Here is a 26,967-nt window from a genome sequence, read left to right on the forward strand (position 1 = left end):
AGTAAATATAAAATAAAAATAAATTTTAATGATAATGTATAATATAATAACGACTAATATTACTTTTCTGGCGTATGCGTTCCAACATATATATCTCCGAAATTTTTCAGAGAAATCGCATTTGTGCACAAAATCTTACACCTTCAAACGTTTCAACTGAATCACAAACCATCTTACGGAATTTAGACGTCCAGTCGAAATTTGTCCTTATCTGTTTTCAGTAAACGCGGAAGGTAACTCGGCCAGTACCTTAGACAAAAGTACGGTTAATAGGCACTAGATGATAGTTTTTTAATCAATTTGGGAAGTATACTTTTGGTTGAACTCAAGCTTAGGCAGAACTCACCACATCTCGGTATGCCCAAATGTAGCCATTTAGCTTTTGTGCGATAATAGTACATTGGTCTCGTGGAGGCATGACTGACCCCATGTTCGAACGTTTGCTCACCGCGGATCCTGTCAACTCGTGGACCGTCTCGTCACCTTGAAGCAGAAAAATTGTCCCACTAGAGCCACTCGCTGTTTTGAATGATGTGTGTGGGAGGTAGTGAAATTCGATACCTTTTCTTTCTAACATTCGTTGAACGGGACCGTACATCGATGATTTGCTTGCAGTACATCTACAGGGACGAAAATCAAAATGTGCGTTGTATTTCTGAATTTATACACTTCCAATTATGAAAGCGCAAAAGAAGCCTGTAATGCAATGACAACTACTCTAAATTACAAAACCACACACGCATCGTATAGTCTTTCCTAAAATACGCTCAACACAGGCTCTATATTCAGGGAAGCTGCGAATGCCAAATATCCAATACCAAGCTCACAAACCAAGAGTGTCAATTATTCTTTCCTTATAAAAATGTCCAGATGAGCCGAAAACATGTAGTTGTTTAGTTTCATAACTTTAGGTACCACCTGGATGCAACTAGAATTGATAGGGACAATACCCATCTAGTTCTATTCTATTTTCTCCAAAAGTGCTGGTTTTTGGGTCCACTAAGTGCTTCATCTGATAAAGACGACTGTCCTATGTTCGCTGTCAATACGCTTGAATATAAAGCCACAGAAACCTCTAGAGTGAACAGATTGGGAACACTAGTCGGCATTCATGGCTATGTTGTGAAAATTCGTCAAACTTCTGAAATCATCCAGTTTCACAACATATACTAGGTGTTATCAAGCCGAGCACACAGTGGTGTCAGATTAAGCCAAAATAGAGTGCTGGTGGCTATTTATTTACAATAATAGAGGAAGGTTTGGTCACTTAAGCATAGCAAATCGATCGTGGATGTTGTGTGGTTAGATGGTTGGAACACGTCGTAGAAAACTCATTTGGGACGGTCCACTAGGATTATCTAATTTTTGGTTACTTTAACCAATATTCCTGAAACTTCCTGTAACTTATGGTTTACACTTGTATGCTTCAAACACTGACTTGAGAATATCCAATTCTACCTAGGCTAAGGATTTGCGGCGGGTAAAAGACGGACAGTTCCATAATTTTCCAACTAGTATCAAAACAAAGCTTCAGAAATTTTAGACAGAGACAAATGAGATGTCATCACACGTTCTAGATTACGTTTGTCTGGTGAGCTAGGAAAGAAGTCACATTTTTACCACGACAAACCTAATATTAAAAAATATTCTATACAAGTGTTTTTGGTGTTAGAGGACTTCCCCTTATACATACATTTATATTACTGCTGAAGTAATACTTGATGAGTCGTTTTGTTCATCCCTATAAAAAATTGATAGTGTCGATTTTCTCTTCATCGGTCATTATGATATTCAGTTCCGAAGTATAGAGTATATGTTCATGGCATCTAGAGGTTGGTGGGTAGGATTCTAATGTTGTCAGCACTAATAAAAGTTCTGACCTTTGGGTTGCCCCTGACACTCACTAGGTACATTCTGGTTCATGCTGAGCAGACAACCCAGACACTGAATAACCTTTCAGTATCCCCCTTGTTGATATAGCCCTCCTTGACAGGATTATTGGTTGTAACATCAGCCAGAACGACCAATTATTTCGTTTAACATATCCACTTATGGCTGGTTTGTCTGTGCAGAAGTGAGATTGTCTATCAACAAGAGTACTTTTATCCTTCTCGTTGAATTTCACCTGATGTTGCTAGCAGTAGCCCGTAATAGCTAATCACAAGTTTTATTGCAACGATCTGCAATTAAAAAGACAATGTTGACTTCGTTTTTAATGTGAACGTCTGTTAGTGATATCTCAGCTGTCATTTGATTACTTCCGTTTGGCACACTACTGAACCACCTAAGCATGTCAACCAAGTTCGCTTTCTTAGAACATATTTAAAAATCGCTGGTCATGATATGAAACCCTCCATAATTTTCGATAAACGTAAAGTGAACATTCAGTTGAATACTGTTCCACCGTGCTGGCTCAGCGAGTATTTGGTAGGATCTTTTGTGGGTGCGGTTAGCATTATAAACTGACCCTTGATTGATTAGTTGACTAGTATTACTTAATAGTCAAGCTTCGTAGTAAGCTTCGTAAAATGACAGATTATAATTGACCGAGTGCATGTATGCATTATCTCATCTAGGTAAAGATAAGATTAGTTCCTTCGGACCAAAACGCTGCTCATCGTTGGAACCCTTTCAGCGTAGAGCTGACGTGACATCAGAAGGATGCACGAAAACTTGCATAAGACCGGATGTTCGAGCCCAGATAGGAGTAATCAAAATATCCGGAAACTTGAGAACTAAGGTCGCTCGGTCGAAAGCAAGCAACTTCCCTATTGAGTGATCTGTTGGACAAGCACCTATGTAAATTGGATAATAATTGTGTACTCCTACTTGGAAGTAATGCCCTGTTATTATAACTGGGAAATTTGTGTGCAATAAATGGTTCAGTGGTTTCGTATAATATCTGGCATCTTAAAAAGTTGTTCTAGTTTGGCTCCAGAGTGAAAAGTGCATTTATCATTAAAGTACACAACAGCAAATTAGGTGTTTATGCATGCAGCGACGAAAGAGGTGCTTAAACCATCCACTCAGATTTGATTTGGAACACTTTTGTCAGCCAAGGCAGGGTCAATTCCTTTACGTGACCACATATGATAGACTTATATTTTCGTTTGTTCACAGTCTCTGCTGTTCCCGAGGGAACTGGAATGATCTGACAGCCTCCTATACACCATGCTGAAGGACTCGCTCGTAATTTTATTGACTAGTCAATGTACAAGTCGATTGCCAACGTAAGTCGTTCGTCCATTTCTGTTCGAATTAAGTCATATGCCTGCTAGAGCCGTGATGGGATGCTCATCACAGACAATGTTTAAAGTACCGGTCCGTGACCACTTCATGATGGTACATCAATTATTTTGCGCATATTCGCAAACTATTTCGTTCCGAAGACCTGATACGTACATAAAAGAATTTCTGAGTGCCAAACACAAGGGAGAAAGTGAGGTCAGCCAGTGTGTCCAAAAAATAGTTAATACGAATTCTTCCAGGACCATCAGGAACGCTGCACAGCAGAGGGGATGAACATGAGAATGCACCAAATATTTCTGTCATAAATAGCACCAGGTAAAACCGTGGACCATGTCTTGGTCGACCTACCACCAGTCCCCAATTAACCCACCTGAGTGACGAAAATTCCCGCGCAACATCACCTGCTCGAAAACTTAATCTACCGTTATACAGAGATTTTAGCCGTATATCTTGTTTACAACTGTGTTTATCAGTCAAAAGTTGCCATCACAATAGATGACCTCGTGAGAAACGACGTATGTTATTTAAAAGTTGACATTACACAATACAAGCCTTACTACAAGCTAGTGCAGCTGAATGCAGTCATTAAAGTGGACAGACTATACGGAAGTAGTCACAATGGATACCAACGAAACAACCAGTAGGATAAAAACAATAATAGTCTTAATAGTCTTTGGAAGCTGGAACTCTTCCTACTGCTCGAAAAAGGGCCAACACGATTCCTACGTATCTCCACCTACTCTTCGCACAAATAGAGCAAAAGTGCCATATGCACTGCTCCGGCAGACGAAGGACCATGTAGTGCATTCAATACAACATCCAGGACAGGCTTGTTCACTACCGTCCATTTTGACGCGTTCTCACGAAAACTTTCCAGTACAGAATCTAAAGTACGTAGGAAAGTTGACCCCGTCATGTTTATTAATGTGCCACTGGCTGAGGTTAGCCAGGTAATGTCACCGATATCAACCGGCCCATCAAACAGGACGGCAGAGTACTCCATATCTTTGGTCGGGTCTGAAAAAAATGAACAAAGTTGATGTTAGGATTGACGGTTTCTAAATCTTGTCGTTTTGTCAAATATACCGATAGATATTTATAACAAACGAATAAATAGAAGTGTAATAGAAAAGTGCAAACCAATATGCCTACAGGTTGAAACGAGTTCTTTCTCTAACAAGCAGTTTCTTCAAAACTTTTAGCAAGATTTTTCGATTGGATAGCTCTTCGAGAAAGTCTGCGTTTGAAATTGGCCATACGGGAGCCAGAATATGAATCTGCAGCATCTGCGTAATGGTTAGACATGATGCCATAGGTCACTGTTTCCGAATACATGTAATTTAAAAGTGTGACGGATATTTCGATCAGAAAAGAGGAAATATCGAAAAGCGCATGAGTTTCTTATTTAATAAGCCAGTCGGAACTCGAACACTTCGTGTAAATCATGTAACTACAAGGTGAGTGACATTGTGTCTTGTCTATGTACGATCTAATGGCGCTTCTGATCAGCCGCTTGTTCCCAGTTGCTTGTTTCTGTTACTGTGGACTCGGTAAGATGACCAACTCAACCCTGCACTGATGATGTCACCCCGATTGGGACGAAACTTCAATCCAACTGCTAAGCTCGGCAAACAGACCAACAACCAACAGCACCCGAGCTACCCACATTTCACAACATTGCTAGAGTGTGCACCGTTGGCCATGCTAAAAATTCATGGAAAAACTTTGGGGTAATCCTCAAATTTTTAGCGTAAGGTGGCCTCACTTGTTGAATGAAACTGGATTCTCAGGACCTACTCATACTTCCAAAAGTTTGTTTTAGGTGAAATCTGATGTCAGGCGTATAACCAAAACTCGAACATAGCTTAGATACGGCACAGGTGATATCACAAATTTCCTATACCTCTGGTCTTTAGTGCTATGAGTAGACATTTTTCTGATTCTTACACCGTTTCAGTGGTATGGTGGGGAACCTTTGCCATAGATTGGATTCACCAGCAAGAGGGAAACGATTCGCCTCATAACTTATTGTTCCACTATCCTGCTTTGTTGACTCATCGCCTTATTATCTCATTACTGATCACTTCGCCGGGGTGTTAAAAGCTGCTGGGAGAGTTACTGTGAGTCGCCTACCAACTTCTTCACCCAGTTAAACTTTCAGTACAATCATTTCCTAATTTTAAGGTCTCCTGTACAAAGCAGTGACAAAATCTATGCGGATAGAGAAACTTTAATAAAGCAACCTCTCCGACCCTGTATCAATGGCAATTTGGACACCTGTGAAAACGATGAGTCTCGCTTCGCAGAAAGGTCCAGTGTTCAACAAGATGGTTTGTGAAATGACCGGATCCTAATCTCCTTAGCTTTCGTTTGTACATTAATCAACATGTGGTGTGTTTAATGCCCCCATTAGTATTACCGGAATTGCGGTTCAACCACTAGGCGTTCCCTTTCATGGACCGAAAACAGAATTAATCGATGGGTCAGAAATTGTTTTCGCGTTGTCCGAAGGCATTTTCGGAGGTGCTGTGTATTGCATAACGATCGTTTATGCACTGTTCACCTCAGTTTTTGTGGACGAGAACAAGGTACCAGTTTCATTACTTGCTTCTCACTTATCCAGATTTCGGAGACTCGAAAATAAGGTATGTAAAGCTCCCGTCAGTTTCCTTTATGCACGCAGCCCAGAGGAAGTTTTGTTAGTGAGTCGAAGTGCATTTTCCTTGTAGCATTATAATTGAGAAAATAATTTCTACCCAGAGTTGTACTATTTTCTCAAAACTGACCGTTTTAGAGCTTGTCTGAACGAACTTTAACTGATGTTTCGTCAACAGTTGCAATGATTTTTTCCGTTATGAAATTCAGTTGTGTGCCTACCTTTAAGTGCGCCAGAACCAAGTTCTTGTCGTTCTGGAGTTAAACGGAGTTAACATAAGGTTGGTGTTGTGTAACGGCTAATGTGACCAGCAAATTGGAGTAAAGACGTCTCGGATGATTGAAAGAGCATGTCAGAATATTCAATAGACAAATGTTAATAAAAGTTTCAAATTTAATTTACATATATTTTGCAATGGCGTTAATGGTACTGCAGGCATACCTTCGGAACCGTTTTGTTTCGGTTCGGCTGGTTAGTGCCTGTTTCCCGCGGTGGATGGTGATTAATTTCAACAAAGTGGTTACTAGTTTGTTAACAAACTACCTATTAATTCTATACCCTACTCGGCAATGACAGTTTTGAAGGGAATTTTGGAGAGGAATATTTATTGATGAAGAATTTTAATATTCCAGAGAAAAGCAACAAAGGTTCAGGTGGATATTTCGTCACTATTGTCACATGAAGTGACATATTCCGGCGTCGAGATGGCTCAAGTGGTTAGAGCGCGATTTTACTGACTGGAACGTCCGTGGTTCAAACCAAACCTCTGCCTCTCGATTTTCTCTGTCTAGGCTTGGGCAGCCTGGCAGTATCCCAGCCCTCGTGCTTCCTTCGGGTGGCATGGCAACTAGGCACCAAAAGGGTGTTACAGCTGAACGATTTTTTATATATATAATCTGAATAAACAGACCAAGATGCATCTTGATTCATAGCCAGCCACATTTAATTGGACCATATACTACTGATAACATGGGGTTGTACTCCAAAGGACTTGCTATACAAGCACCCGAAGAATGATATGAGAGACAGTTAGCAGCTTATGATATTATGGGTGCACGCTGTTATGTATTGAGGTTATGGGTACATTGTATTATATATAATTATACGTCATCATACATAAATTACATGTACGAAATATAGTATGTAATAGAATGGGCTTTTGTAAACATCATCCAAAGCAAGAATCGACAAAATACGTGCAAAATACCTTCGATTCAGTTCTACTGGGTTTCGGCTATCGTCGCAACTACGCCATATAGATCAGTGTGGCTGATTTAGCCTATTTTTATATCCACAGTAATCAAGACTGTGCGGAGGACCTCATAATTGGAAAGCTTTTGCTTCATAAAGGAGTACTTTTCCAAGCAAGGCGTCATCTTGGCCAGTGCCGAAAGTGTGCACCATTCGAAGAAACACTGCGAACACATACATGAACATGTGCATCCGGTCAATTTGTTGTCAGTGCTTACCGCCTTGGTGAATTACCACTTAGAAATACTTGTTCCTGGCTATTGATGCGCACTAAGAAGCCCACATGCATAATATTCCGAACTACCTTCGACTATTTCCTAACCTACCAGAAAACTCTTGCCTGAATCAATATCCTCAATAAACTAGTAACTTGACTAGCTGTGAAAGTTAGCATGACAAAGCACAAAAGTATGAGAAAATTTACCGCGTTCCAGTGCCCATATGAGATTGGCTATTTCATCGCGGCGCTCAACCAGACACTGGTGCATTTGGAGAACAAATAATACGTGACCACGTCGGGCTGGGGTCTCGGAAAACGTCACCTGACTAAGGCCGTCAGCCTTCAACGAACTGTCGCAGATAACTGTAACATGATATCAAAGGACAGGTAACTTGTCAGACGGACAGCTGAATTTTTTATTTGTACACGTGATTATAGTCCGACGACTATGTTTCAACATTAAATCAATTCGTGGGGATCAAGTAAGCAATGTGTGATCTAAATCCTGCTAGTTCCATCGCCCACACTTCTGCATTCCGCCTTAAAAAGATTACGAGATAATAAATCCCGTTATCCTGCTCCTTTATGGCATAATTTTTAGTGGCATCCATCCACCAGTTGGACTACGTTTCTGGTCAGACCGACCTGTCCCAGCAAGTAAGCTGATGTTCGTCCCAATTCAACCGGCCTAGGCAAGTCCAGTGTATTTCCTACGTGCTTTCAGTTTTAATTTGTATTCCATCCAGAAATCGGTTTGGCCCAATACCGCGGCTGATAGCCAGTAGTGCTCTGGCATTGGAGAAGTTAAAAGACACAGCAGCCAACTGCTAGGTATTTTGCACCTCTATACAGCTGTCTTAATGTGTGAAGTGACCTCTAGATGGTTGAGGACTTCTAAATCCCTGCTAATGGTAATCGGAATCGAACTTTGACCAAGTACACTCTTAATTGACTGAACTCCTAACCGTAACCACTATCTATTGTTTATCGTTGAGGGGAATGTTACTAACATTTCATTTAAAGTAAAAAACGTGGGTAAAAGAAAATGAGTTTTGCGACGCTTTAAACTCACCACATTCTGGCGGCACGCGAACGGCCACTTGCTTCTGATTGCACAGTTGAACGAACGATCGAACAATGCGACATACATGCTCATGCCTGCTCTGCTCACCAGTTGACGTCTTATCCTGCGGAGCTCCTTCTGTTTCTTCTACCAAGTTTGACGGTAAATTTTGGTGGTGTACAAACGTACGGCATGCCTTATACCAGGGATAGACAGGGACTTTGTCGTAGCATGAAGAAAGTTTGTTTAAGTATTGAAGACATAGTTTATTTGTGATCTCAGTAGAGTTGTCCAACTGTTTATCCAGTAACTAAAATAGATTAAATACGTTGAACAAATTACTAGAAAGATTCGGTTTAATTTGGTCAGCAAAAATGGTGGGGCTTTCTAGTTTTAGCCATGCATTAGGCCGACTCTCTGTCAACCGTCCCTCAGCTGGTGGCCATTTGCTTATATATACTCTTGGCGTCACCATACCCGAACCCGCTGACTTCCGACTGGTCACCTCAATGGTGCTTTTGTCTACCGTTCTTAGGCGTTCAGAATTAACTTGCGCTCTATGGAGACCAATTAGTCCCCACATCATCATCCCAAGCAGCATACGTGAGGTTGTAAAGAACATTTACCAAAAATCAATTGCTTTTATTACGGTGATCGCGCTGTAAATGTCAAATAATTAGCTTGCTAGGAAATGGTTGGTCCCCTATGAGAGACAGTATGATGTAAACCCGTCTTAGGGGACCACGTGCTTAAATGTATCTATGTGGTGTGCACTGCAGTTAGAGTGGCCTCATTTCACTCAGGCTAATCTCCACGGGGTGTGATGTATTTTGGTTTGTCACCCACCATGAAAAAGAACGAAATTCAATTTACGACCACAAAAGCGGCCAACAGCACAAAGGTCCACACTGCTGTTGATAATCAGTATACCCAAGATTCAATAATTCTAACATTAATGTTTCTTTGGAATTCAAAGATTGTTAGTCACTCAGACTAAACCGAGGACTTGCATTTTCAGGACTTTTTACTATAGACTATTTGAACCGGCAATCGAAATTTCATCGCACTTGCTGTTCTGTGCTTTGCCCAAAGAAGACTCATTATCATGTACAAGCGCTAAATTCGCCCAGTTAGACAAGGTATGCCAGTCACAAATCTGGCGTATACAAGCCCAGTAACGTGGGATTGTTGGATCTCTTCAACTTCCGTGACGCTACGGGGTAATAGTCAGAAGACAAGAAGGCGGCCGGAAAAACTCTTAATGAAATTACAACTTTCTATTTATATGATTCGCTTGTGACCGCATTTGATGGTCAATCTGCTCTCAAGCAGCCAGTGTCTCCTGCACACCCACATCGGTTCCCGGGCGGTTGTTCCTTTGTCTCGGTTAATCCTAGGTAGCCGTCTGTGGGATTGTGTACGGGGTGCCTTGGCCATGGGGTGGGCGTGAACTTCATGTGTCCCTTTTTGACCTTTCTCCGGCACATGATGAAATCGGACGTGATTCAGACATGGGGGCTTAATCGCACGGCACTGTTTCACATGATTATTCCGCTGCGCAATGGGCTGATGCGCAGCCGTATTGGGGATGGTTTGAGCGAAGGAAATCCGAAGGCAGTAATTGATTATCGATCCTTAAACAACGTTTCGCGAACTCATTCTTGAAAACTGAGCCCACACTATGATGGATACAGTTAAACGTCCTGCCGTTAAAGCAGTGGGGGGTTGCAATGCGCTGCCGTGGATTCTTCGCTACCATCACGAAGTGAACAGGGGCCGTTCGCGGGACCAAAATAATCCATTGACCTTTGCCGAAACATCAGGTCATCCTGTTTCATTTATTATCGCAATAGCTACTCATGATTTCAAAATCATTAGTCAGTGCGGTCAAGTGTACCAGGCTACCACAACTTGGCTTCCACCAGTATATGGTTCGGAATTTGTATCTACACAGATTCAAGGACCTGCAAGTCATCTAAATTCTTTCAAGTGATAAACCCGATCAGGTCAAATTGTAAAATATTGCAGATGTTTGGATGCATCCTTTCCCAAAATTTCCATATTACTAGTTGAAAATATGGTTTTTAAGGCACACATAGGTCAAAGCTGGCGCAAACAGTGTCCATCCAACATTCTTGATGTTATAAACTGAGATGACTAGGGCAACTTCAAGCTAGCTTAGTTTGCACATCTCGAGGAAATTACAGGTACATACATCTTCAGTGGCCACTCTTTCGAATGACTTGGTGATGATGATTAGTGTGGTCAACTGATTATATACTGATGAGTCGCGTTTCTCAGCAGCTCTTACGCGATCGCTTCAGAAGCGGATGGCAAACCAATGGACACAATAAATATCGAGGCTTGTCCTTTTTTACTTAAAATCAGAAAACGTGTACAAATAGGAAAACTGAATTGTTAGAGTTAGCACTTATACACAGCACGAGACTGCTATCTTGTTATGAGGCCCACAAAAATTATTTACAAAACTTCACTGTGTGGTTTATCAAACTATTCCGTAAGTGCTGGACATTTCATTTGTACACACACTGTAACAACCCTGTCACAGTGGAAAATCAATAAACTTATCGAGAACGCATCGAATTACAAATACGACAGCGAAGCATCGGCGTTGAACACGGATGTCATGCTGTCGATGATGATGACGACGATGAGTGTGTTTGATTTCAAAACTTTTAATTCTTTATGAAATCCCTCATAAGAAAATCGAGGCTCACTTCCTGAATAACTCGAAATTTGTGCGGAAACATCTCGTCTGCTGGAGGATGCTGATAGCACCAACTGTAAGCGGTCATATTTGCAGGCTGAGTTGGTTGTCCCTGAAGTCCCTTGAGTTCGTCAATCTGGTCGAACGTGTGGGCACCGAGTAGACCAAGAGTTCTACCGTGCCAGTAGCCATCCAACGTAAACTGAATTTGCTGTAATCCGATGTCAAACTGGATGACGAATAGAGCATCAGACAGGTGAAGATGTCTTCCTACAACCGTTATCCGGTCTGCTATGCGTCGGACCACCAGCGTACAATTAGATAGAGAGATCGATAAAGGAAGTACTTGTGGTCTGGACGTTTCTTCCGTATGTAGCATTACCTAAGCAACAGATAAACGTCTTGGTGACATGGGAGAAAACAGGAAAACCACTTACTAGAAGAATTCTATGAAACGACATTTACCTAATCTGCTGACAATACAGGAAATCTGGAAGTGGTAAGCGTAAATGTTGCTGAGGAATCACGTTGAAATATGGTCATTAACGCGGCGAGCACAAGCGTGCCGGTAAAGCAGGTTTGTCGGAAAAAAGGAAAACATGAACTTCTTTCCCAATTCAAAACACAGTCGTCCAGATAATGTTTTACCTTCAACGGGTTTGTTTCTCTGGAACGTTGGAGAACACAGACGACACAATCGTTTTCATATTATTGACACCCTCAATGTAGAGAAATCCTCTCTAACGCCTTCACTTTCTAGACTAGCAGCTTCTGCTTTCACAAAAAACAAACACCTTGCGAATATCGAGAACTATACTCATTCGCAAATCAATTTGGTTTCCACGAGAGACTCAAATGAATCTCTCGTTTATGATATTCTACAACTGGATGTGCTGCACACAGGCCGCCTCATGTTTCAGTTGGCACGATATTCGAGATTTCGCAGTATATTTCCATAAGGGAAACTACTCACAAGGTTTCTGAAAACCCTTCGACAGCCCACGACCGGTTTCGCCCTTCTTGGGGCTCATCAGGTAGGCACAGTACCAGAGTTTCCGTCAATCTTACGTTCCACCTGAACCCAAATGAAACATGATGAGGACTTTGTGCAGCATATTCGGTTGAAGAATATCATAAACGAGAGATTCAGTTGAGTCTCTCGCGAAAACCAAACTGATTTGCAAATGAGTGTAGTTCTCGAAAACGGTTCAATTTAGGTTCAAGCAGAACATAAGGTTGACGGAAACTCGGGGACCACGCCTACCTGATGAGCCCGAAGAAGGGCGAAACCGGTCGTGGGCTGTCGAAGAGCTTTCAGCAACCTTTTGAGTAGTTACCCTGCAAATATGTTTTTTCCAAATTCGTTTTCTGTGCCATTAAATTCTATGTGTTAAGAAGTCGGTCTCTTTGACTGCAACTTTACTTTACTATCTACCTAATCTTCACCTCTCAGATTTCATCCAAGTTATTGTTATGGTAGTATGCGCCCTCCCAAGTAGCACCACATATGTCGTTCCCTGGACGGGAAGCGTAATAACAACACATTCCTTTGATGTTGTCATGGTAGCTGGCCGAAGACAGTGAAATAAAATACGACATTTCTGTTGACCATTACATTAGTAACATTATAGTGCACATTAAAAGACTGCTTGCCCGTTTGTTACATAAAACGACTGGCAAGTGACCACCTGAAGAGGAATTTCCTAACAAACCGCTGAAACCGGGTCGAGGGAGGCTGATATGCAGACGTGATCGCGATGAGAATACGTCAGCTCCAGACCAGCTGGCACTTCTTCCTGCTGAATGCTATCCTGGCAAAGTATCACTGACGATCATGTTAGGAATCTGATCTTGAGTGAGTATCGTGTAGACCCAATATTCGTGTTTGATTCATTTGGGTTATTACTCAACTACACCGACGGTGATGAACGACTGATGAGCTTATATTAGACCAAAGGAATTCCGCAGAGCTGCTACGGAAAAATATACTTTGTCATATGCTTGTTGACAGATCACTTCACGTGGAGCTACTAATCAGGCTGAGGAGGTAGGAAATGCACCAGGTATAAAGTTATGCAAAGCATCCGTAAACTTCTCCGTTTTTACTACAATCTGCTTGTTAAAAAACGTGACATTTTGAATATTACCAGTGCGGCCAGCCAAAGACTGGTAAACGCTGTGCGTGCTGTGATTGGTGTGAAGGTTGTGTGGGCCTGGCAGCTATCACACTGCGTGTTGAATTGCCATGTCACGTGCGACCTGTTGTGAGTGAGTCATTTGTATGATTAATCAGTCCGAACCAGATGGTCGATAACTTTTTCAGACCTACTACCGGATGAAGGAGTTCTGTGGATGGTCATCAATTCAACCCAGCACTTCTGTGCATGCACATTGGAATTTTGGCGAGGGATGCGCACGTTAACTAATTTGACCCAGTGATTTCCAGCTAATCCATACAAGAAAGAATCCTGGGTCACTCTCTAGTCTGTTAGATTCACTCCACTTTCCTGAGGCTACTCCTGAGAGTGTCGGTGATATTCACTGATGAAGACCTTCACTAATCTATTCACGTACCCATTGTGAACACGGTTACCAACGGTGAGAGCAAGCTCATAGGCATTGTTGATACTATCACTAGGATCAAGCGAACTTTCGTACGAATCAATTGCTCTTTTGGAAACCAGTGCAGATAACGAAGCTGGGGATTATGCAACGGATGTGACTCGCCTCAAACTTCGGGTTGGCCGGTACATCTGTGTTGAATGGTACATGCCTATGGCTGATTAGTTGTGTTGGTTACCCAACCAGCAGGCGAATTACTACTCGTTCTACAGAGGGTGGTGCTGAAGTTTAGTTACCCATCTGATTGTGCTGTCGGCTCAAGTTACAAAGTGATAATGGTTTAAGTGGAGGCGCTGCATCAAGAATAGTGATAGTTCTGTAAGGGACTCATGTTCTATAGTGAAACAAGTGAAAATATGCCAGTTGATTACCTATGATAAAAACTGATTCCCTAACATAACCAATGTGTCTTAGATGTGTAAGACAGATGCTCGGGGAATTGAATAAGCCGCTCAATGTGTTACAACAGGCGAACACATAGCATCGTCACAAATCGTTTGGTAATTATAAACTTTGAAAGTAAATGCAGTGGATCGTAAAAATAATTCCATATCTTTTATAACATCTTCTACAGCGATGGAAGTGCAACTGTTCGGTGTTATTTCTTTCTCTTGAAAGCGCATTATGTATCACAATCCATCAACAATGAGAACACTGGCATACAGAGGAACAAAATCGAAGTTGGTGAAATTCCTATCGTCATCAAGAGATGATTGATTTATTAGCTTACCAAAATCATGTGAACTGGTAATTTCTCTGACCTTAAAGTAGTTTTCGTGTTGCCCTCAGAGACTTGGGATAACCATTATAATCCATTATCGAACGCAGTTGAATGCACCATGCAGCAGAGCTATTTAGGCTATTTAAAAGCGTCTGCATTTCTGGAGAGTCTGATCCAAGGAGTGCAGTAACGTTGGTGTACTCAAGTTTCGTGTGCGAACGCCTTGGTAGTGTTAGTAAGATGTAAAGAAGACTCAAGTGGGATACAGATCACGAAGCTGAGGAGAAAAGGTGACAGAGTTCATCCTTGCCTGGCACCCATGGATGTAGTGAAGTCAGGAGAGAGTTCGCCGTAAACACGTACGCGTCAGTGTGAGGAGGCGCATAAAGCTTGTATAGAAGACAACAATTTAGAAGGAATACCCTTCAAAACCAGACACTATCACAGGTTCTAACTATCATCGGAGATCGCGAGATGCTACCACTGTTGGTCGTTGGAAGAAGTGGTGAGGTTCTAACATTAACTGCAATGTAAAAACAACACCAATGCGACCTCCGTAAGAGTAAAGCCACAAATGTGTCCAGCAGACCTGGCTTCCTCTATGACGGATCAACCTGTACAGGATACTCCATGAGAATACTTCGGAATCTGTAGCCACTGGACCGATGCCCCGGTGGTTTCCACACTATGTGCTTGCGTTGTTTTTGAATATGGGAACCACAATCGGGGCGCTCATTTCTGTTGGAAGTTTTTGATCTAGATATTTTTGTTAGGGTCGTTAGGTCAGCCAAAACAGACTCGTCACTTTTGGAGAGTGCAGGGTGAAAAGTTTCTGATTCAGTGACCTGTCGCACCGAAGCAATGAAATCACACGCTGGACTTCTGTCGACGATGCTGGGTTGGTATCTGCAACGCACTCGGGTTCATTTAGCCTTTTCAGAGACTGAATTGATGAGGACCAGCTGAAATGTTCTTTAAATTGTACAGTTCCTCGATCAAAACGATTCTGTCAATGGATTAAATATCCAACCTTTTCCGAAACCGTTTCACTTACCACCCAACCTGCTCCGAGCAGTTGATCGGAATAGCTGGAATAGGGTGTGATTGTTTCACGCTGCAGAGACCTCCTCCATTTCCCGGACTTTCGCCATCCACAAGCCCCTTATGCTCTCCATTATTTGGATTTTGATGGATCTGGGTGTCACCATGGTCTTTTGTTGCTGGTACAGATCGCACTCAGATCGTGACGACATCCAGTGTTTATGGACAGACGGTTTCAGGTGTGATGAGAATAGCATATTTAATCTTTCTTCAATTGTAATCCAAATCACGACGGTGAACTCAGCCAACTCAACTTGATAGTGTTGGACTATTGAGACGCTCTGCGGGTGGCGAACTGGATGGCTTTTCATCAAGTGGCGTGTTCCAGAGGGAAAGGGAACGTGCACGCACAATGCAGTGATCAGCGTCAAGCGGTATGGTTAAAGATGAACGATAATCTTGAATCATAGCTCTCCATCGGTAACTGATTGCCACGTGTTCCGAGCAAGTCCATGGCCGGTTTACCGTTGATGACCTCCAAGTCACACATTGTGGATGCTTGCGTCGAAAGTTTGTGCTGGCTAGAAACAAATGGTGTTCAACACTTAAGGAGGTCGTTCCTTACTGTCTATATGGTGAGCGTCAACCACGAATCAGACGCCAAGACGAGGTCCATCTGGTCTTAGCCAGCCAACTTGAGCGTCCATATAACCTTTCAGAATCACTACATCTCTACTTATTGCAGACCGAAGCAAACGTGGCAAATCTTGAGAGAAGCTGTCTTCCCCAGCCTCAGAGCTGCTGCATGACGGACCGTATACTGAAACAACAGACGAACAATGCTTACAACGTTAGGATGCTTTACCCTTGATTTGATCAGTTGACCTAATGGGGAAAAGAATACTGTCTACTGGAACCGGGTGTGGTAAGTTGAGGCCGAGCACACCTCCCACCATGTAGATTCCAGGAGCGACTAGATCAGGATCACCAGATACCTGAAGAGTGAATCGCGAGAAATTTGGATTCCTACCGAGCGCTTTGAGATGTATGACCAAACTGGAGTCTTGCATGCTTGTTTCGGAGCCATAGCATACATCGATCGAGGGAGCGAACAAGGCCTCATAAAGGGCTACCAGTTGCCTAGTTTGATGCAGAGAGCAGACTTTAGAAGTCGCCACGTGGATTAGGTCGTTTGAATTTTGTAAAGGTTTGTCTTGGTTTATTTCACCGGGCAGAAGTTTATATATGGAATATTGGTCAGGGATTTGAAAGCTTAACGAATCAAAGGGATTTTGGTGAGGGACGTGTGGGGCTTAGTTATTGAACGAAGATCTGTAAGGGCGGATGATAATTGCTGTTTGTCCAGATCAGCGAGGAAATTTTGGTCTATGTACTTGGACTATGTTCTAACTCACACAGCAGTGAGATGATGTTGGCTTTCGTTTGGGGACCCAGTCTTTTGCCTGTGACAAAAAAAATCCGAGTCATTAGACAGATTTCGTCAGGGTTTCTCGGGGAACACTGTTCGGATCCAATGGGTCAATAGTCTGCAAGGGGCTGAACTGGCCTGGAGACACAGGAAGAAAGGCATAAGTGTCTTATGCCTAATGCCGTTGCGCACAGCAGTGCCTTCCGAGAAATACCAGACTTTTCCTTCTGGAGGCCATTTCGGCCGTATTGACAAATACCTCAGCTGAAACGGTTACCCTTCGGGTGATCGGGCCAGTGTCTTCTGACGCGCCGTTTTCCAGAAAAAGGCAGCACCATTGCTTCCGTAAATATGGACATGCTGGTCACCTGGAGGAACTCATATCGTTTCCTGTCCTACGATACGACTTTACCCACAGACCACCTCGTAAAACCAGTTTTCGCAGTATGGGTCTCGCTTGCTGTAGACCAGTTCTCTCATTACCCTTCGGGTGATCGGGCCAGTGTCTTCTGACGCGCCGTTTTCCAGAAAAAGGCAGCACCATTGCTTCCGTAAATATGGACATGCTGGTCACCTGGAGGAAGCTCATATCGTTCCTGTCCTACGATACGACTTTACCCACAGACCACCTCGTAAAACCAGTTTTCGCAGTATGGGTCTCGCTTGCTGTAGACCAGTTCTCTCATGTAGTCATGTTTTAACTTGTAGAAGACCCATATGATTTCTAAGCACAGATTACTGGCTGCTGTCGTCCAATTACGTTAGGATAAAACATGTATTTCGGTTTAGCTGAAAAACATGAAAAATGTCATTTCAAAGTGCTTCAAACTACTATCATGGCTTCGACTTTTAATTTTTGGAGTTTACTGCAATATGTTCAGGTGGTTTCATCAGATGCAAAATAGCTTTTATCTGATTTGACCTACAGTTTCCTAGTAGAGGGAGGAATATGCCTGAATCTGCAAAGCCATTCTGGAGGTATGGTTTTCACATATCTGCCTGCAAGTACTCTGCCACACAGAATTTATAGAATGATTTTACCAAGTGCGCACTTACGTAACACAGCTCTATAGACATGGAAATTTTCATCGGATCATGGTGTTGCCCAACAGACGCTCACATATTGCACACCTTATGCCTAAGTTCTCCTAAACAGTACATTTAAAAACGTATTTATTGATGATCTGCGATAAGGTTACTTATTCTTTCAAGATCGTATCGCAGGTGCCGTTGAACTGAAGCTGGTGTTTGCTGAAAGTAACGTGAAATCACTCTGGGTCGGCTGCTCTCAGTCATGGCCAGGGATATCAGCCGAGTGGGTACAAAAAGCGACATTGTGGGTATGTGGATATGGTTGAGCTTATTTCACCAGGCCAAAATCGGTTTGAACTGCAACGAAGGATTCTCGCGTCAAACTAAACCGTCCTGTTACCACTTTAGAATCATGGCAGCTCATTTTTAGGGTATCACGAATTTTGGAAATTGTTGGAAGATGATCAACTCGCTTTAACCCGATGGGCTAGACGTTGTTTAACCAAGCGTCTGGGCATTTAACAGTTGAAGGCCTCCGAAGCCTATCTCTTGAGAATGATAATTACTGTTCAATATATATTCGTACTACCAAAAGCCACCTGGTGGATTGTTATCGTGCCTTGGGTTATCACAGCTCATGCCTTTTCCGTCCGCGTGACCACCGAGTTCGTTAAGTTTTTATACCGATCAATTTTTCTCTCATAAACTTCTATTGCTATCTCGTCGCACAATAGTAAAACGGCCGATTTAATATGTTCGAGAATAATTTTGGTCACTCACATAGCTTAATTCGCTGTCACCCAAGTAATAATTGGGCCTAAATGTCGTTACCAAGTGTGATTTCAAACGTTCATAAGCACAGCCAAGGTCTAATCGCCTTCTACCGACGCACAAAGGGGTGATATATTGGTGGCAGCTTAAACTGAACAATCCGACCAGTAAAGTGTAGGAGGTGGCTCGATAACGTACCTCTAAACATGTGTTCTCCGTGATGAAAAAAAACCTTGTTTAATTGACGGAAATTTTGGGGTGTAGCGGTGGGTGCCTATTAGATACTGCTTACGCAAGCCCACGAATGACGATAGACAATGGTGACGTTAATGAGTGACTCTATGAATAACGAACGCCGTACAGTGCGTTGGTTGTGGGGTATCTCGGCGACAGAGGTTCCCGTTATGCAGCCGCAGTCACACCACCAGTTTTATTAAGAGGTAGTACGAGAACTATAGGAGAAAACCTCATGCTCCAACAGACTGATGAGTGATTAACAAGGAAATTTAAAAATTCCCAAAACAACGTACATGGAACTTTCAGCACTAAAAGCCTTTCGGCTGAGCCCACAAGTCGAGATGGACATTTAAGGGAATTACTATCAGTTAACAAAGACAAGTGAACAGTGGAATGGAATGCTTACCTTCCCATCGTGACCAACGCTTAAGCTGATTTCCCCAAAGTATACTCTTGTCCTCCAAGTTATCGCCCCAACGGACTGCACGATTTTCATCGCATTTGTAACCCAGTCCTTGGCCAACAAGTAGGTGGCAGGAACTGTCCTTGGAATCGGGACGTATAGTCCATTGAACGTCACCAAATGAGCAATTGGATATGGTCCAATAAGCATCCAGCCGCTGACTACACAGAACCGGAAAATTCACTGAGTTTAAGGATGTCAATTTTAATTCAATTTTCGATAACGAAAGAAATTCAACGGCACAATTTGGTTTTGGCTGGGGTTATTCTCATAAATCCACGTCTGTGTCAAGACTTGAAAGTAATTCCACTAAGGCATGGGGCTGTATTGGATTAAATGTCCCTCCTGTTCTTCTGTGCATGTCAGCTTGCATTTTAGAGTGTATTACGATGGCCGAACTTCACTAAGTTGGGCATAAACCAAACGCGTCTCGTGATATGACCAGAGAAGGCATATAAGTTTAGTCAAAAACAGTCAATTGTTGAAAACGTAATGCCACTAAGACTTCTAGCATTCACTAATCCAATATAAGCGGCCGTATTTACAAATAGCTTCTCAGAACTTATGTACTCCTGTACAGCCTAGATGGTTGCCTAAATCAAATATCTCAGTACACGCAAGTAAGTTTTTGGACCGGCATGTATTTACTCAACTTTTCTTATCGAACTAATGAGTGCAAAGTTGACAGGAATGATGGTCATCTGTATTAAGAAGTGCTAATCCAAGCTGCGACAAAACAAAATTCGTTTTACACTGACATGGAACATTATCCCCAAATAGCGACAGACAACTGAAAAAGCCCTTGGACTAGGTCATTCATCATATTTGTGTGAAATATAGCTCATTAAGAGCTATCCTGGCCAATGATTCAGAAGATATTTATGAAAGTGGCACGCTCCAGGATCTTTCTTCGGAACTATGAAGGGATGGAAGAAATAGCGGTGCAGTTTGATTTAGTCAGTCGAATCAACGCTGTTCAATTTTAACATAGTCTTCTCAGACTTGTTACCTAGACCTAAATGCCAGAAGCAAATGATGTTTTAAATGGTCCTAGACACTTCATCTAATCTATGCATGTGGAAGAAATCATCTTTTTATTTCGTAGGCCTTACTTATTAAGGACCTTGATCCTTCAAGAAATTTCCAACCCGCTGAGGCTTGCTTCCCTTCCTTCTGTTTAGCATACACCCGAATAGATCTAATTATACACGTGGTTTCTTCTAAATGCTGTATAAATATGTGGTGTGTTATTTATAAGGACCAATCACAGAGAAAGAAATTCGTTCACTGTCTTTTTCCTACCATATAATTATGAGTTTTCCGGTGGCATGCATTGAATTACGTGCTGGTTGACAGCCGTTATTTGGGCGATCAAACGGCAAATAAAAGACGTGGTAGCATCTAGAGATTTAATGATAGTTGGGTGACAGCAGTAACCAAGTGTCCGGTAGATGCATTTCACACTGGCTCGTCAGCACTGGTGCCAATTTTCAGCAACTGTTACACAAAGTTTTCCACATGTCTACAGATCTGTAAGATCACAGATCTATCCAGTTATTGAGTCCAGGGCGCCCTAAGGTTCACAGCAATTTGCTGCTCACAAAGGACAAAGCTTTCATTTGATTTATTGCAGTGGCATCGGCAAATCTACGAACGCGTGAATTTTGATGGTGAAAAAGGATAATACACAATGAGATTAGATTTAACTGGTGTCCAGTGGCGGACAGATGCATGGCTATAGATGATCGACGATTTTCATCCTGGACTTACTGACTCAAGAGGTCATATTTTTTTTCGTTTAGCTGGCCTACTCAATCCTTAATTACATGATAAAATTTGTTTTGAAAGTCTGTGTTCAACCTTGCAAAAGTAATTTTGTTTTAACAGCAGGTTCGACGGAGCTCCGGCTGAATGTTTATGAGGTTCTTCAACTAAATGTGCCAGACGGTATTAGAATCTTCGTAGAGTAGGTATTTGATGAACGGATTTTCAGCAAAGCCAGGAGTAATGCTACCGTAAAGCACCTTTTTCGTTTACTGGCCATAAAACTGATGATATTATAGTATATGCTTACATCAGTCTCCGAAGTTTAACTGTAATATTCATATTTTTAAAAGGAAATGACTTTCCTAAATCTGATGGTACGTTGCATTTTTTGTTGAGACTGCGTGGAGCAAACCTGATCCATTATAGTGCAAAGGCCCATGTTGACTAACTTTTGAAATGTATTCAATAAATTGATGTCCTCAACTATCAGAAACTGGAATGCAATTTTCTGACAAACCCTTATTGTATAAAAGTGGTTGACGGTGATGTGAACAGGTAGCTCGTGTCATTGGTCACGACAGTTTGCAGAGCACTAACTTTCATCAATCAGATAATAGGAGCTGTCAAGGGGATTCTTGGAGCGCTGAAGAGTCATTCTGTAAAGTCGCCATTTGTTGGTCCATACAATTATTAATGGTAGTGAACGATTCCTTCTGGATTACCAGTCTACCTCCCTAGATCTAGCATCTCTTATCACAGAATATTGTTAGCACGGAAATTGAAAATTATTCCTGCTTTTAAAATTAGCAGACCATTTTCTGCAACAACTAAAAAATGCAAGGGAAATATTTCTTGCAACCAATTGTGTTTCAGGGGAAAATCCAGACTCAATAAACGGCTTGGATATTTTTACCCTGCACGATTGACTGACATGGATAAACATTCAAAATCGCTACTAATAAATGCTTCAGCAGCTTCTGCTGGTTATTTAATGTGGTGTATGTATCAGCTGATTAACAAACTTTCAACAATAAGCTAAATGCGTTGAAAATTGCATTCAACTACACTGTGTGGTATAGTTTGTGGCTCCTTGGATGCGGCAACTGTTAAAAAACTGCCAGTTGCAACTGGCCTTTAGGTGTTATTAAGATTCACTTGATTGCACTCTCTAATATCTAAGACAGTTGTCAGTAAATTTGAGAAGCAATAACAGAGAATTCCCTCAGATGTTCAGCGAACGAGTTTGAGCAGACTCATTACTTACATTCAGCGCAACCACTTGTTTGTTTACACCTTCGCAGTTCGCCCATCTTTTAATCTGATGACGCGTTGCAATAACATTCTTTTGAGAACCTGCTCCTTTCAGGAAGGGAAATGCCCTTTTTATGATCAGAGAAAAAGTGAATTAATTATGAAAAATATATAATAGCTTGACAGGTGAGCTACTTTAGGGTTTACAACGTGACTCAAATCCCGATTATGACTGACCTTCATAAGGTGGTATCCAACTCATCACCTTGGCCGGAACGTCGAAGCTCCGCTGATATTGGTCGTACAAATACATGAGTGACTTCATTCCTTCTTTTGGAACAAACATTAGCAGTACCTGAACAGAAGGAAATGAGAGGTAACCTTACTTTGTTAATATTCCCACTATTAAAATAGATCGTCGTTCGCTTGTTACATTAGTTATGTTTCTAGATCATACTAGATTGAATGGTTTCGCATCTTTCCCTCCTTTGCAGGTAACTATTTCTGACTCGCTTTTTGTCAGGAATGAACGAGCTATTTCACACTTAATGACTTCTGCCATTGTCTTCATGATGTGCAATCTAGTACACAGAGTCGATTGAGCCAGGTTATAAGTCGATACTGAGAATTGAATACATGAGATGGATGGCTACAGTTTGTGCGTGCATATAGCAAAAGGTCAAAAGGTCGTATAATGTGCCATTCTAATTATTCACTAGTTTTCTGAGGGATGTACATTTAGACTAATTGACTGAACCATTCAAGTCATGTATTAGCCTACCAAACCATGACTGTTATCAACAAATAAATAGGTAGCCGATGATTCACCTTGTCGCTCTTGGCATACGGAGTTTACGCTTACCTGGGTCATCCATGTTTACATTTAACGATCGTGTAGATATCCTGACACTTCTTAAATCATCTCTTCAGACACCATAAAGTTGAAATGAGGGAAGATAAACTTTTGTAGATTGTGCCACTAACTGCACTTTCAAAAAGGGTTTCACAATGGATGAGCTGTGTTGCTTACCTGGTTCGCTGTGGAGCTTACGGTAGTTTTCGTCCCAAAAAGATCTTTAAGAAGAGTGGGGATGTAAGTAGTAAACTGAATGGATCCTCTATCGAAGTTGGCGTTAAATTCATGACGTTCAGGATGGAACACCGTTTGGTATGCTTCTTCAGTATGGTTGTTGATCAGTAAATAAATCAAGCGCGACCAGGTCATTCTTGGTTCGGATCCGAAGATCAGTTTGTTCAGTTCTTGTAACTGTGTGAGAAGAAAAAGCTTTGATAGATTCGTTTTCTCCAACGGTAAGAACCAATCATATACCGGTCTTCAAACTCTTTTAAATGAGCGAATTGCTGTGGTAAAGGGTTAGGTTACGAAAACAAAATCATTTTTACAGCTCCACAGCTTGCAATTTTCAGCCGTTTATCTGAAGCAAAACGTAAATCATGTTGAATTTTTTGCCATTCCACTTTCAGCTGCGTTGGAAGTGAAGTCTGTGTGTTCCGAAAAGCCGAGAAGCACCGTATAATTGCTTCAACTACAAGAGAACTAATGTATAGTGCGTATATCGCTCATACACATGATGCGAAAACTTAGGTGAAGGATAAATGGCAACGGATCCTGCATGTGGGTTTTGCTGCTCGGCCAACGCCGAATGGTATGGTGTTCCCTTACGAACGACAAGCCGGTAGATCCTAATACTCTCATAGACTCAAAATAGGTAATAACGATAAGTTGCAACAATAGCCTAGTAACTACCTTCTCAGGAAGGATTTACGTGGCCTAGGGAACGAAGGCCCTAATGAAATTTCCGGATCGCCTTGTAGTCTAAAATTAATTTACATGCACAAAAGCTTGTTGAGAAAGTTAATTTTTGTAGGTAACGTGAGCGTTTCCCAGAAACTAAACAAAAGCTCTATGGAAACCAGTAGTGTTCAATTCGGTGCGGTAATTGAGAAAATAGTACCGTCCTGCTGTGAGCGGAATAGCATTGTTGCGGGTACATTTCGCGTTTTTTCGGATTCGTCTTTGCCGAAGAGGTTTGCTTCATATCAAGTGAGACGTGCATCATAATCACAGTATTCAAAGATAAATTTCTTCGTGCGAAAATTTCCCTGAGCTTTTCTTTTGTATTTATGTATTTAATCGTGACAAGATGCGCTTTTTATTTCCTTTAGATTAACAAAGAATGCCAGCGGAGAACAGTTCAACAAAACGTTTGCTCCAAATCGATTTTTTAATCATTTTCCAAGGAACCGGGCCAAATTCTGGCCCCTCGGGAAATTACCGGGGTTGAAGTCGTCATGAAAATTTAACGGACGGCTCCATTGGTGTCATTTTTATCTACCTTCAGCACTAACGACACTATTCATGATTCTCGTCCGTAAACAGAAAGATTCGAGAAAACTTGAAGTAGAGCAAAATTATTTATCATTTTTAGCCGTTTACGTCCAGTACTGCCTTCAACTAACCAAAATGATGGGTCATGGCTAAATGTAAGATTGGTTCGGCTGTCGCACACCATAATAATTTATTTTGATTACCAGGCCTGGTACAGTTGGTCCGTACTCAAAACAAGCGTGCCATTCAGCACACAAATCACATAATTGTGGTCAGAAGATACATCGTGATTTCTGGCCTCGTCGCTTCCAGTAAAAAGCAAAGTTCACATGAGTCTTTTCTGCTGAATGAAATCATCTAATACGCTAGCGGGTTTGTAGTAAGAACTTAGTTTGTAAAGGCAGAGAAATTCCTGGTTGTCTCTCAAACCGACAAGTACATTGAGAAGTTGACCGATCTCCTGCCAGTCTCTGAAGGAGTTGTAATATTTGCTGTTGCATTCGAATATATTACAATCAAGATTGAGAGTCATATTCATTAGAAGGATGACTGAAATACCTCAATACCAAGTAGAAATTTCGAAGCACGAACTTGCACCTTTTTTAGACTAGCAGTATCGATCACCGCATGTGATTCCAGAGCAAACTAATGAACTTCGTAAAAGAATGGAATCGTACATTGGGCCCTAGGGAATAATTCAGCTGAATTTTGGGACTGAAGTAGCGGCGTTAAAAAACACAGCAAGTTTCCTTTGAGAAGTATGAGCGTATTAGGTAGGTAACTTCTCATATGAACTCCAACCTCTCGTTTTTACATCCTTATCGACTACCCAAAAGGACTTTGATCCATCTGCTTAGCTTTAAGGGATGTCTGATGTTATTTTGCCATCTTCGGGGTGATAATGTATTCTTGGGATTATGTGGTACGTATGGTTTATGGGTCTGAAAATCATGGTTGAAAACCTCAAACAAAGTCGGAAGCAAGCTGTATGTATCTCAGATAGTTTTGCTCCTACCTGACGCATCTATTTAGGAAAAATTAAAACCTGTATCTTGCTGGGTGGAACAGTTTATTCCCAGAGGATACCAAGGTTAGTGTTACTTGTACAGTGTAATACGCTAGTCATAAAGATAATAAATACACTATAGACCTGAGTTAAGCTCTATTAAGGGGTAGACTTCTGCGTGTTATAGCGCTCTAGACCATTCTAAGATGTCACACTGAATCGATTAGAATGCCCCTTTTGGAATATAAAGATAAGTGTCTTGGGCTTCTTTTGAGAGAGGAAATTTCACAGTAAGTCTCGCTTAAAACTCCGTAAAATCTCCGGTAGACTACTTTTAGACCACTTGAGGATTTTTAGTGGTATAACTAGTGAAAACCGCACTGGCCCAAACTCAGTCCTCGGTGTGCAATAGAAGGATACATGTGAATGCACAAGATTAGGCCCGCCCAGAAAAAAGTGAGATGGGTTAACATCCAACGATATAGGCGGTCAGTTGTGATCATTTCAGCTTGCTCGCTAAGCAATACTATTGATTCATCGGGACGATGCGTAAACCTCGTCTGAATCGGACTATCCACTCAGCAGCGTGTCCATTATAACCAGCCCCGGCAAGCACCAGTCATTTACCCAAGAAATTCCCACCACTTTTAGTCAACACTTGTCAACTTACATTCTGCTCCAATATCTAATCAGTACTCATCCTTCTCTGCTCACATACTTCAAGACAACAGTGCAGTCCGTCATTCGACTACTGATTTGCCGCCTGATTACCTGTTCTCTGCTTAATGGCGTAGTAATGAGGTCTCTGCACTTCGATGGTGATTTATCCAGGTATCCTATCCGATACCCTACTGAACTTGAAAGAATTGACAGAGAGTAGTAACGCCCTGTTGATAAAGATCCGGTGCTGGTGCCATTTGTTGCCATTATGCTTATGCCGGCTGATGACAAACAATGTTTCTATGCATGTCTGTCCATATAACTTATTCATCTGCGTCTAGGTCGTCCTAAAGGCCTTGCGTGATACACCACCTTCAGCACCTCACAGACCTCGAATACTCTCATTTGGGTATATATATATATATATATATATATATATATATATATATA

General features: G+C 41.7%; 1 protein-coding gene across 1 annotated transcript in view; it reads right to left on the reverse strand.

The window, feature by feature from the left end:
* The window catches only part of T265_08036 (hypothetical protein), a gene marked incomplete at both ends in the record, with an annotated part of 180,939 nt that overhangs the window by 2,798 nt on the left and 151,174 nt on the right, over positions 1–26,967 (reverse strand). The window contains 9 exons of the mRNA XM_009173730.1: positions 347–620; positions 3,990–4,266; positions 7,581–7,739; positions 8,449–8,749; positions 11,178–11,549; positions 19,427–19,644; positions 22,779–22,856; positions 23,532–23,575; positions 23,608–23,768. Of these exons, the coding sequence (XP_009171994.1) occupies positions 347–620; positions 3,990–4,266; positions 7,581–7,739; positions 8,449–8,749; positions 11,178–11,549; positions 19,427–19,644; positions 22,779–22,856; positions 23,532–23,575; positions 23,608–23,768 (1,884 nt within the window). The remainder of the gene's footprint in view (positions 1–346; positions 621–3,989; positions 4,267–7,580; positions 7,740–8,448; positions 8,750–11,177; positions 11,550–19,426; positions 19,645–22,778; positions 22,857–23,531; positions 23,576–23,607; positions 23,769–26,967) is intronic.

The sequence above is a fragment of the Opisthorchis viverrini genome, assembly GCF_000715545.1.
Source record: "Opisthorchis viverrini unplaced genomic scaffold opera_v5_200, whole genome shotgun sequence".
NCBI classification, from domain to species: Eukaryota; Metazoa; Platyhelminthes; class Trematoda; order Opisthorchiida; family Opisthorchiidae; genus Opisthorchis; species Opisthorchis viverrini.